Source organism: Oncorhynchus tshawytscha, linkage group LG03 (genome assembly GCF_018296145.1).
Source record: "Oncorhynchus tshawytscha isolate Ot180627B linkage group LG03, Otsh_v2.0, whole genome shotgun sequence".
Taxonomy (NCBI): Eukaryota; Metazoa; Chordata; class Actinopteri; order Salmoniformes; family Salmonidae; genus Oncorhynchus; species Oncorhynchus tshawytscha.
Window position 1 is genome coordinate 73,710,027 of NC_056431.1, and position 13,203 is coordinate 73,723,229.

The following is a 13,203-nucleotide window of genomic DNA, read 5'->3' on the forward strand; positions in this document are numbered from 1 at the left end:
CAACCGGGGTGGTGTCAGAATGTGTTTCTTTTCCTTAACTCTTTTTTTTACAGAAATCTGCTGCTTTGTGATAATGGAAATGGGAACTTTTGTAGCTATGTGGCATAACTAGTTGATATCACAAATTCTCGTTTCAGGTGGCCAACTAGCAGAGGTGGATACTTGAGTAAAAGTACCTCAATAGAAAATGACTCGAGTAAAATTCACCCAGTAAAATACTTACTTGAGTAAAAGTCTAAATGTATTTAACTTTAAATATACTTCAGTATCAGAAGTAGAAATCTTTTAAAATTGCATATATTAAGCAAACCAGACCGCATAAATGTATGGTTTTTTATTTACGGATCGTCAGGGGAACACTCCAACACCCAGACATAATTTACAAGCTGAATCATTTGTTTAGTGAGTCCGCAGATCAGAGGCAGGAGGACCAGGGATGTTCTCTTGATTAAGTGCGTGAATTGGACCATTTTCCTGTCCTGGCTAAGCATTCAAAATGTAACATGTACTTTTGGGTTGTCAGGGTTAAAATGTATGGAGTAAAAAAAGTACATCATTTTCTTTAGGAATGTAGTGAAGTAAAAGTTGTCAAAAAAATATAAAATAGTAAAGCAGATAAGTAGTTTTACGGGGGTAACGTTAAGTGGTACTTAAAGTATTTTTTACACCCCTGCCAACTAGCTACATCAACATTACCAAAATAAACGTGCAGAGAGATAGTAAGAACAAAACACGATAACCGCTAGTAAAACAACAGCTGTCGGTTCCACTAATGCCATGATTCCGTTAGCTTCTCGCTAACAAAGCCTAGGCCAAACGGTGGATATCCTTTGACAACACCAAGCATAATGCAATTACAATAAAACATAGCTACCGTTATGAGATGACATTTCTGCCTGGTTGGCAACAGAAAGTCAAACAAGAAGAGCCAGTCCTCTGCCACAATTGGGGTGCTTTCCGTAACTGCTGCCTTGCCAGCTTGTAGAAATACAAAAAGGGTTTTGCCGCGTTCAAATCAACTGGGAACTCGGAAATCTCCGATTTACAGGCGTTAAAAAAACGAGTTACGGTTGGGAAAATCATTTCGAACGGTCATCCAACTCGGAATTCCAAATCGGGAACTCGGGCCTCTTTCTAGAGATCAGATTTTCTCACATGAAGATCATCGACCTCGTATTTTTCCGAGTTCCCAGTTGTTTTGAACGCGGCATAACAACGCTGCTGCTGGAAATGACGACAATGTTGAGCAACCAACCATAGATCTTTATAAGAACGGATTGGCTTTTCCAGGGGAACATTGTTTCACACGAAGCATTTCTTTTTTAGAGAGCAGTGTACTTTAACATGACACACAAGTCTCGACGTATCAAGGAATTTCCCACATAATAACTTTTACAAACAATAGCCTAAAAAACACACACATTCTACACAAAAACCGGGTCACGATTTGATCATTGAGCTCTAATTATTCTCTCATCAAGGAATTTCCCACATAATAACTTTTACAAACAATAGCCTAAAAAACACACATTCTACACAAAAACCGGGTCACGATTTGATCATTGAGCTCTAATTATTCTCTCATCAAGGAATTTCCCACATAATAACTTTTACAAACAATAGCCTAAAAAACACACATTCTACACAAAAACCGGGTCACGATTTGATCATTGAGCTCTAATTCTTCTCTCATAAAATTGCACGTACATTACAATGAATGAAACGGACACATCAGTGGTATTCAAAGTCGGGGTGGAGGAACTGCATTAATGTCACCAAATAACAAAAACAAATTAATGGTACATGCTATAGTATGGGACAATATACAAACGTTTTTGAGAAAGATCATTTAAAAAATCAAGTGTATCTGAATGAACAGAATCCTGATAACACGTAGAGACATTTTAAGGCTGTCATTAGTTTTTAGGGTGAGGATCGGGAAAGTGTGAATACCTCTGTTTTACACACTTTCTCAACAGAAGACAATATTTGGGAAGGAATGGACGTGATAGAAGGCATATCCAACCAAGTGGAATATCTGTGCAATTATCAGCTAAGACACTTACACTGTAGGCCTACACGGCATGCATGTGTAGCAGTGTGATGTTGTTCCCCTAGATTATGCACCAAGTTGCACACAATGACCAATTCAAATAGGCCAGGTCACTGAGGGGATGTTAATCATTTGATAATAATAATTCAGTGTATTTTTTAAATTTAATTACAGCTGCATAGCTAATGTTTTTCTTTGGTGTACAAACACTTTTTCATATCAATATTGTACATGTGATTGTAAAAGTTTTGTATATTTTGGTTTGGCCCATCGCGGGTTATCTGTATTTCCATACACCCTTATTGTTCTCTTTTGCCTGACCTTCGGCTAGCAAGGTGCCTGAGAGCTATGACTGTGCCAAGGGTTAACATAATGTGTGTTGTCTCTTCGTGTGCAGGGCAAATAAAAATAATTCAACTAGCAGACCTTCAGTTGTGGCAGCGTCCTAATTAAAAGTACACACCGCAGAACGAACCACGCTACACACGCACGCATCAATGTCCCATATAGCCTGAGAAGTCTTCTTCTTCCTCCTCCTCCTCCTCTGTCTCATTGTGAGACTGCACAGTGCCAGTGTGCGTTACCAGGCAGTCAGAGTATGTATTTGTACAGCTGGCAGCATGTCTATCTGAATATTCAAAGTATTTGTATGTGCAGTCTGCCCGTGACAGTACTAGGCCTGTATCCTCCTGTATCTCACCCTGTGATCCCATGCTGTCCAGTCCTAATGTCCTCTGTAAGGAGTCTATGGGAAGTAGAGGCTTCTGCTCCTGTTTGGAACAGCCTAATAAAACATCTGTCTCATGCTCCTCCTCCTCCTTCTTTAAAGCCCCCAGAGTCACAGAGAACAGATTGACGTTACCAGAGGTCTCCTCCCTCATCTCTTTCTCCTCCTCTCCACCCAACCCTACAAGTCCCAGAGGTCTGGGTTGATCTCCGTCTAGGCTGGAAATGACCTTCGTTAGTTCACCTTTGACCTCGCTCTGACCCTGACCTCCAAGCACCACCACTCCCACAGGAACTTCCTCTTCCTCCTCAGCTGCTGTCTCAAAACTCAACCCCCCAGAATGCCCTGCTACGTTAAGAAGGGCAACATTAGCCCCTGATGCTTCCTGGGACTGTATGGTGCTGGAGCTGCTATCAAAGGAGAGCCCCGCATCGCGGTCCATGTAGACCGCGCCGTTTCCCCCCTCCTCCTCTTCATCCTCCTCCTCTTCCTCCCCTGCTCGGTTCGAGTTCTCTCTGTTGTGGTGTGCTTTTGTTGTGAGGGCCTTCCCTTGTTGCTCTGGCTCAGAGGATATGGAGACCAGGTCAGGAACTGTTCTCTCTGGGGTGACTAGGTAGCCCTCAACCAGGGCAGTCTGCAAGGGGAGAGGGAGAAGAGAGAGGCTGTGTTAGACACAGAGAAAAGCACAGTGATGTCACTGCCTGAAGCTGATTTAACTTTAGGTGGACAACAGGGCATGAAAGAGTTGAAGTTAATGTTATTTGCCTTTTGCAGGAATTTACGTTGGCTTTGCATTTCTTAAGCTCCTCAAACTCACATCCAGGACCAACAAATCAACAATGGCAAAGCCAAACAAATAATATCATAGACAAACAGTGAGAGAGTTGTGAGAAATGGGTTTGATAAATGTAAACATATGTTTCCCATGCCACTAAAGCCCTTTAAATTGAAACAAATGAGTGAGAGTGTAAGGTGTGGTTAGCTACAAGATAGAGCCATTTCTCACCAGTGATCTAGGCAGATGGGTCTTCAACTTGCACAAGAACCCAGTGTAGAACAAGATAAACATGAGAACCATCAGGCCTGCCCCACTCACAATGAGGAGAGCCGACACCCCAGCTACAACAGCAGGGACTGGAGGGGGGGACGGACAAGTCATGGTTATACCCCAATCCAAGGTACACTGAATGAACAGAATAATCCTGATAACATAAAGAATTCCATGCAATATATTTAAAATAGTAAAACAATGCCAACACATGACCTAATATCTGGCATGGTAAAACTGAGGATGAAGCATTGACTAACATAACTATAGACAATATTCACCTCTGTTAGCCTTCACAATACTGGTGTGTGCACACTTCCACTCAGAAAGCTGTGTTTTTTGGTTGGTGGTGATCATCGTATGCACCCTCACACAGTACTCTGTGTCCACATTCAAGTTCTCCAGCATATAACTTAAATGAGTTGTACGGGTCTCTTTGATCTGAAAATGAATATGATCAAAGAGTATTCATTTTTTGATTAAATGGTCCTCATTCTCATTAAATGGACATCATTTGTAAAAAAAAAAAAACATAAAAAATTAAATAATAATATGTATAGAATTTGACACTACAATGAAGACAGGGAAAGGAGAGGCAGGAAAGGATAGGCATTGTTGTTTTTACCCGAGTCTCTCCTGCGCTCTTCCAGTCGATCTGAAAGGATACACTGCCCCGTAGACATTTTGAATGGTTTCCATCTCAGGCAGTGTGATGTTGATTACCAGACAATTGCCACATCCATCCAAAGACAGTGTCGGAGGACCAATAACAGCTGTAGAAGATATGATACTGTAGCATCATTTCACAATTAAATATTTGTATTTTTTATTTTTTTACAACAACATATTATATTACATATTATAAGACACATTGACACACAAATACATGCCTAGATTGTGTTATGTGATGTCAAAGAATGGCCCTCACACAAACACCTGGTTAAAATCCCTAGCAGAAGTATAGTCATCCACCAATTAGCAAGACAGAATGACCAGTAGACGTACTCTGTGTGTAGGGGGTGAAGGTGATCACGGTCAGGGGCGACTCTAAGAGCTCGTGGGAAGCCTGAACACACAATCTGTATTCTTCTTTGGGGTACTTCAGATCCAGCTTCTGATTTGTCATGTTGGTTTGATGCTGTAGCTGTAGGGTCATGTTGTTTTCTCTGTTAGGATAGAAACGAGGAGGTACATTTTTAATGTAGCGAATAAAATTACAAAGTAGACCCAGTTAAATTACTTCATTGACAAAATACAGTGAGTTCATTTTGGATTCCAAATCATTATAATTTTGAATCAATGTGGCCTTCAGACCTCAACAAGATATATTCTCTCAGAGTGGTGTTGTGTAACCACATTTCCAACCAGAAAGTAGTCTTTCCTGTTCCATAATGGCTTACGAGTATTTATCCATGCATATATTATATTCCAAAAAGATTGGAAATGTATCTGATGATTTATCCATATTGGAAATGTATCTGATGATTTATCCATATGTACATTAGATGATGCCCACATTGATCATGTCCAGGGTTAATACATATCTGGGTATCTGGATTGACGAAAAAGCTATCTTTCTAAAAAAGCAAATTGCTGAGTTAGTTAAGAGGTCTTTAGGAATAGGGAATGTCTTTCGTTAAATAGCAGAAAACAAATCATTCAGTGTACATTCATTCCGATTTTAGACTACGGCGATGTCCTCTATATCAGGTTTTCCCAAACTGGGGAACACGCAATGCCGTCGGGGGTACGCCAAATAAAAATGTGATTCACAGACCAAAAATATTATAATCAAACAGCACATTTTATATTTTTCCAACGGGACTATACATTTGGGTGAGTTTTTTTTCTTCCCCTCACCTGAGTAGCCTCATTTCACTGCCAGAAAGAAGATAAACCATCTGGCGAAATAACAACAATGTCAAATACAGGTAGCCTTGTCAAATTATTAACATCCAATCACATTAGCCGTTACTCATCCAATCACATTAGCCGTTACTCATCCAATCACATTAGCCGTTACTCATCCAATCACATTAGCCGTTACTCATCCAATCACATTAGCCGTTACTCATCCAATCACATTAGCCGTTACTCATCCAATCACATTAGCCGTTACTCATCCAATCACATTAGCCGTTACTCTCTCGATCGAAACCTTCACTCTTGCGCAGACATTTAGAAATGAAACATGACAATGTGAAAAATAAACCACATTTTTTTTGAGCGAGAATTAAGATGACTTTCGAGTAGTAAGACATGTATAAAAGCAACAGATACCATTAATAAGAAGGGGCTAGAAGCGTCTTATATGGTGAGTTACCGAGTGGCTAGGACAGGCAAGCCCCATACTATTGTGGAGGACTTTATTCTTCCTGCTGCCGCGGATATGGGCTGGGACAATGCTGGGGGAAAAGGCCCAAAACAACGATACAGACAATGCCTTCATCAAACAACACTGTTTCACAACGCATAAGTGACATGGCATGAGATGTTTTGAAACAAATACTGCTTCGCATACAAGTCAGTGAATTCCCTGCGTTACAGCTGGATGAGTCAACAGACGTGGCGCGCCTGGCACAGCTCCTGGTGAGTGTCCGTTACGCTTACGGGGGGGTCAATTAAGGAAGACATCCTCTTCTGCAAACCACTGGAAACCAGGACAACAGGAGAGGATATTTTTAAAGTACTGGACAGATTTGTGACATCAAATGGACTTTGGTGGTCAAGATGTGTTGGGATCTGTACTGATGGAGCAAAAGCCATGACAGGGAGACATTATCATTACTACACCTAACGTCTGACACACGTTACAACCCAGTCATATCAAGTGTCATGGGAATCAGATCTCCATCATTCGTCTAAAGTCCATAAACCTTAACCACAATGCAGTAATAGCATTATCCAATATGATAAACACAAACAAAATCATGATGATGGGTGATACTATAATCTAGAATTTAATATGGGGGAAGGGGGGGGTGTAGGTGACAACCTGTGTAAGATCTTGTACATGGTCCCGGGTGGTGTGCCTGGCCCAGGGGTCCAGCGGAGAACATGGTGGAAGTTGAGAGAATCGATGGTAACATTGACCGGAGCAGGGAGGGTACACAGGGCTAGGATGGCAAAAGGGGATACAGAGAGGGACTGTATCGTTAAACTCGTAAATGAAGATAACATACAGTATGTCAGTACAAGACACTATACTGCCCACAGACACAGACTGTTTGTGGGTGTGTCTTATCCCAGCCAAGGTACAGTAAATCAATAACTTGCTACCTAGCCGCCAGTAACCCCACCATGTTATGTAATCAACGGCCAATGGTTCCTTTCTTAATTTGACTATGACAGTTTATTACAAATCAGTCTTCAGTCTAAAAGACAGTATGGTTTGAAGTTTTTACCTTTTTTTAACTAGGCAAGTCAGTTAAGAACAAATTCTTATTTTCAATGACGGCCTAGGAACAGTGGGTTAACTGCCTGTTCAAGGGCAGAACCTTGTCAGCTTGGGGATTTGAACTTGCAACCTTCCGGTTACTAGTCCAACGCCCTAACCACTAGGCTACCCTGCCGCCCCTGACATGCATCCGAAAGGTACTGAGAAGTTCAGGAGACCATCAGGCAATAACGTTGTGTGATCTTCTGTGTTGAAAATAACACCATCATTGACAATGTTCTTTCCCCCTCTGATTTAGAGCCTGGTTTTGTCCGCGCCATTCTAACATCTTGTGGGCATAGTAGCTGGAAACAAGTGTTCCTGAGTCGTGTCTTTCAGTGAAAGGCGTCATAATATTGTTACGCTTAAAACGTTAAAAAGAGAGCGACATTTACAGGAAGAAAACAGAAACCGGTCTGTTAATTACAACCGCATCTTGAATCTGCCCCAAATTTTGTCTTGCGACCGCATTTTCAACTTGACCCCTAGTTTGGGAAACTCAGCACTGTTTAGCAGTAAACACGCTCAGCGGTAAACACGCTCAGCGGTAAACACGCTCAGCGGTAAACACGCTCAGCGGTAAACACGCTCAGCGGTAAACACGCTCAGCGGTAAAACACGCTCAGCGGTAAAACACGCTCAGCGGTAAAACACGCTCAGCGGTAAACACGCTCAGCGGTAAACACGTTCAGCTGTAAACACGCTCAGCGGTAAACACGTTCAGCGGTAAACACGCTCAGCGGTAAACACGCTCAGCGGTAAACACGCTCAGCGGTAAACACTAAACACGTTCAGCGGTAAACACGTTCAGCGGTAAACACGCTCAGCGGTAAACACGTTCAGCGGTAAACACGTTCAGCGGTAAACACGCTCAGCGGTAAACACTAAACACGTTCAGCGGTAAACACGCTCAGCGGTAAACACGTTCACTAAACACGTTCAGCGGTAAACACGCTCAGCGGTAAACACTAAACACGCCAGCGGTAAACACGTTCAGCGGTAAACACGTAAACACGCTCAGCGGTAAACACTAAACACGCTCAGCGGTAAACACGCGGCGGTAAACACGCTCAGCGGTAAACACGTTCAGCGGTAAACACGTTCAGCGGTAAACACGTTCAGCGGTAAACACGCTCAGCGGTAAACACTAAACACGTTCAGCGGTAAACACGTTCAGCGGTAACCACGCTCAGCGGTAACCACGTTCAGCGGTAAACACGTTCAGCGGTAAACACGCTCAGCGGTAAACACGCTCAGCGGTAAACACGCTCAGCTGTAAACACGCTCAGCGGTAAACACGTTCAGCGGTAAACACTAAACACGTTCAGCGGTAAACACGTTCAGCGGTAAACACGCTCAGCGGTAAACACTAAACACGTTCAGCGGTAAACACGCTCAGCGGTAAACACGCTCAGCGGTAAACACTGCTACGTTGAACCTGTTCATAAACCCATAATAGCAGTGGACAACTTACCATAAAAACACTGCAACATCAAATAAATAGATAGAAGGAAATATTTCATATCTTTTTTTATTCCTAAAACCCTTTAAAAAGATTATCGAGAGGACTGGTCCATTGTTGGTCAACGTTCTGAAAAACAAAAGACATTGAATACAGAAGTGAAAATGAAGTTCTCAGTCACACAAAAGGTTAAGGTAATGCAGTACTGTGAGGTTTGTGTGGCGTCTATTGCTCTAACGATCAGGTTGTATGATCTAACGTTGGGACAGGTGAACAACACTTGACTCAATCTATGCTTACTTTAGGCTACTGTTACGTGTTTATATAAATATGTTGTCTACAACCAGCATGCAACTCTTGAAACGATTAAACAACAAACAATTTTAATGAAGAAAATAAAATATAGAGATTTGTGTCGTCTTCCAAGTCTACAGTGTTTCTAATAATGACTTCGCTTGTAAAAGGGGTAACGTTTTACGCTTGTCCTACACGTTTCTTGATCCGAACTAAATGCTGGCATTAAATAAATAATTGTACCTGAAGATATGCCTTCCTTGATGAATCCCTTTCAAAGAACGTGATATTTTCCCCCGTGGGTAAAAGCAGAAGAGAAAATAGACATGTAAACACAAACAGTCTGACCGTGCTGTGAATACTAGCAATTTGTTCGTTTCTTTCGGTCACGTGTGTTTTCCAAACGTCACTAGTTTTCGTGAAATCACATGATAACCAGGTCGGACGCTCCCAAAAGGCAATGGGCAAATATGTGTATAACTAAACCAAGATAGACCAGGGCATGCCATTTGCAATGGGAACAAATGAGTCATATTGAGAGGAGATCCTATTCGCCCATTCTAGCAGATATCTGCATATTCACGTTAGGGAACCCTACTCGGTGAAGTGCGCGTGTGCAATAACTAAATTCGTCTTTGCGTTCCTTCTAAACAATGCATTTTTTTACAACTTTGGCAAATGTTAAAGTCTACAAAACGTAGTCCACTCTGTTTACAACAGATTCTAGTTTTCGGAACAGAAAACTGTATTGAGATAAAAAAAATGTTTAATCGATGAGAAAATGTGCAGAATGTTGGCCAAAATCCATCTCGTTGCGTCTTCTACCACTGCCGGCCACTGGGCTTCCTCTCACTACCATATTTGGTAGGGAGTTTAAACGCCAAGCGGATGCTTTACATTTATACATCTGGTGAAATATCTGTCTCATTGTTCTATTTGTGGAATGGACTTCTTCTATGGTATATTGACGATCGCACAATTAAATGTGCATCCGGCAACCTGCTGTGCGGGATGGAAACAGGATTCCCCAAAATGGAACAAAATACCAACAACAACAAAAAACTAACAAAAAATAAACTAAATCAAACAACTTTTCTGTTAACAAAATAAACCATATGATCCATACACAGGCTCACGGGGAACATGGGAGGGCGGGCCTTCAGAAGTAAGATCCTTAAGTCCCAAAAATGTCTGGCGCAAACACAACAATGTCCAGTTTCTTATTCTTATTCTTATACTTATTTGAGACTTGTGCCGCACAGTTTATAACTGTGAAATGAAATGAACGCCACAAAATCCATCTTTTGGCTGGCAGCAAACATTTACTACAGACTGTGTTGCGTCCACAACCACATATTCACTAGCATCACTTATTTTCTCAATTCTGTTAATCGCTTCTGCATAAGAGATTCGATTGACCGCTCTGATTTTTGTCACCTCAATCTCCTTCACGTTTACAGGGCACTCCAGGATGTCTGGATTAGTTTATTTTGTAAATATTTTCTTAACTATATTTTCTGAAAACTGCATTGTTCGTTAAATAAAGGCTTGAAAAGAATCATTTCACGGTAAGGTCTACACTTCACCAGGGCGTAGCCTAACGTGATCAGAAATCTGAACTAGCAAGCAAATCGCAGCAATGAAGAATTGAGTGCGTGCGCGTTCACGCGAATGGTGGATTCTGGCAGGGGGGAGATTTTCCGCACAACACCGGTCCTTGGCGTTATGCCGGAAGAGGCGAGACCAAAAAAATTCGCCCCCGCACAAAACTAGAATAGTCCCAGTAAGCATAATGACGTTAAAAGGACGTCTAAAATACGTATTTACAAGACGAAGTCCAGGATTTCCAGGATTTCCAGGATTTTGAAAAGGCATCTTTTCCTGAAAAAAAAACATATTTTATGGATGTTGAAATCAGGTTCATTTTCGGTTCTGAATGAAAGTTGAAAATAAGTAATTTATATACGTCTATGTTTGGGCCAAATCAAGAATGGTCTAGACTGGACAAAAACTGAACCTTGCATATGATTGGTTCAAATTTGGTCCGGATCAAAAATCTATGTCTGTGGACGTTGAAATCAAGGCCTGTTCGGAACTGCACCAAAAAAAGACATCCTCCTGTGCTAACTGAGGTATAACTTACAGTGTTGCCTAAAATTACATTCTTTATGAATGCCCATAGATGTGGTAAACTTAGATGTCGGCTTGTGCTTACTGGGGTGTGGCCTACAATGTCATCCGGCAATGGAATTTTATGAATGCCCATCCATGTGGTAGGCCCACCATTTGTAAAACAGGAAGTTGCATTGGCTTTATTAGTCCTGATTCCTGTGACTAATTCATTTGTCTATTTAAGCTCTGAAATCAGCTACTCAACTTCATCAGGAGTTCTCGAGCCTATTTGCAGTGTGTTTACACATAGTGGGAAATGTAGAAGTATTTGTCTTGTTTCGCTATGATCAGCTTGTCAAACATGGACCGATATAAACTTGAAACCACTGATCATGACAATGGGAGTGAAACTCCTGGACAACAGTTGTGATTTCTCCATTCTTGTCCTGTTTTTAGGATATGAGTGCCATTTAGGTTCCGGTATTTGATCTGGAGAAACCTACATGATGTAAAAAGTGTCTGCATCATTATATATATTTTTATTTCCAGTCTGTAGGCAATAGAAAAGGCCACACTCTTTCTACCATATCCTATTTCTGCTACATGATTTACGTTAGATTAATGAAAAACATTGGTGGAGCACTTAAGAGATGCGTCCCTCCACCCTGGAGAGGTGCGCAGGGAATGGACAAGCAAAATATGTTGCAGTGGGTACTGCTTATTAAATGCGGCATAAGCACACACCTAAAAAGCCCATATGCTACTGGTTGAGAGAAATTGTAATTGTTTGTGGGCAGAATTATGTGAGGTTTTGTGTGTGTTGTTAATGGAGGTGCATCTTGGTCAGTTTAGGTCGTTGATCTGCCGCCATATTCGGCCGCCTAATGCCCCATGAGCGTGCCCGACAAGCTCTTTATCAAAAAACGACAGGTCCTCAGACTTTCTTTTTCTTCATTCACCCAGTGGCAGCGGATCAGACACCAGAGGATCAGACACCAGAGGATCAGACACCAGAGGATCAGACACCAGAGGATCAGACACCAGTGGATCAGACACCAGAGGAACAGACACCAGAGGAACAGACACCAGAGGATCAGACACCAGCGGATCAGACACCAGAGGAACAGACACCAGAGGATCAGACACCAGAGGATCAGACACCAGTGGATCAGACACCAGCGGATCAGACACCAGTGGATCAGACACCAGCGGATCAGACACCAGCGGATCAGACACCAGAGGATCAGACACCAGCGGATCAGACACCAGAGGAACAGACACCAGCGGATCAGACACCAGCGGATCAGACACCAGAGGATCAGACACCAGCGGATCAGACACCAGAGGAACAGACACCAGCGGATCAGACACCAGCGGATCAGACACCAGAGGATCAGACACCAGCGGATCAGACACCAGCGGATCAGACACCAGAGGATCAGACACCAGTGGATCAGACACCAGCTGTCAGACACCAGCGGATCAGACACCAGAGGAACAGACACCAGCGGATCAGACACCAGCGGATCAGACACCAGCGGATCAGACACCAGCGGATCAGACACCAGCGGATCAGACACCAGCGGCTCAGACACCAGTGGATCAGACACCAGCGGATCAGACACCAGCGGATCAGACACCGGAAACCAACCACAGCAGGAGTTTTCAGGTAAATGGTATTCAAACTGAACATCTGTCGTCACCCTTGAGATGACTCCTTTGACGGGTGCTCTACAGCGAAGTTCAAAACCCAACACTTCTGTTGTTCGGATTCTTTTCAGGCTCACTGCAATCTTCCTCTGTTCTTCAGAAAAACAATTAATACATTTGTACTCCACTTTTTCCCAGCGTTTTCACAATTTTCGACACCTCAAACGGGTTTCCCACATATGCATCCCAACAAGAAGCGATTCATTATCATTCATACACATATCCTCCACTCCAATTTTAGCCAATTTCCTTTTTGTTACAGTTTTCACTACTACCGTTGTCCATTCAGAACATTCGTCTTCATCAACTTGGCTCGACGCGCTGTTTGATTCGAACTCAGGATCCACTTCCGCCATCTTTT

The 13,203-nt window shown here is 42.4% G+C and overlaps 2 protein-coding genes across 2 annotated transcripts in view; both read right to left on the reverse strand.

Moving 5' to 3' along the window:
- The window catches only part of LOC112243175, a 59,452-nt gene extending 58,445 nt beyond the window's left edge, over positions 1-1,007 (reverse strand). The window contains exon 1 of the mRNA XM_024411014.2: positions 875-1,007. The gene's annotated coding sequence lies outside the window, so the exon portion shown is untranslated. The remainder of the gene's footprint in view (positions 1-874) is intronic.
- On the reverse strand, positions 320-9,822 carry LOC112242702 (interferon lambda receptor 1-like). The gene is given in 9 exon segments (XM_042319998.1): positions 320-3,414; positions 3,787-3,914; positions 4,110-4,269; positions 4,454-4,500; positions 4,503-4,601; positions 4,834-4,994; positions 6,824-6,944; positions 8,739-8,855; positions 9,264-9,822. Coding segments are annotated over 8 exon segments (1,632 nt in total). The 5' UTR covers positions 8,788-8,855; positions 9,264-9,822; the 3' UTR covers positions 320-2,547.
- Positions 9,823-13,203: the final 3,381 nt, after the last annotated feature.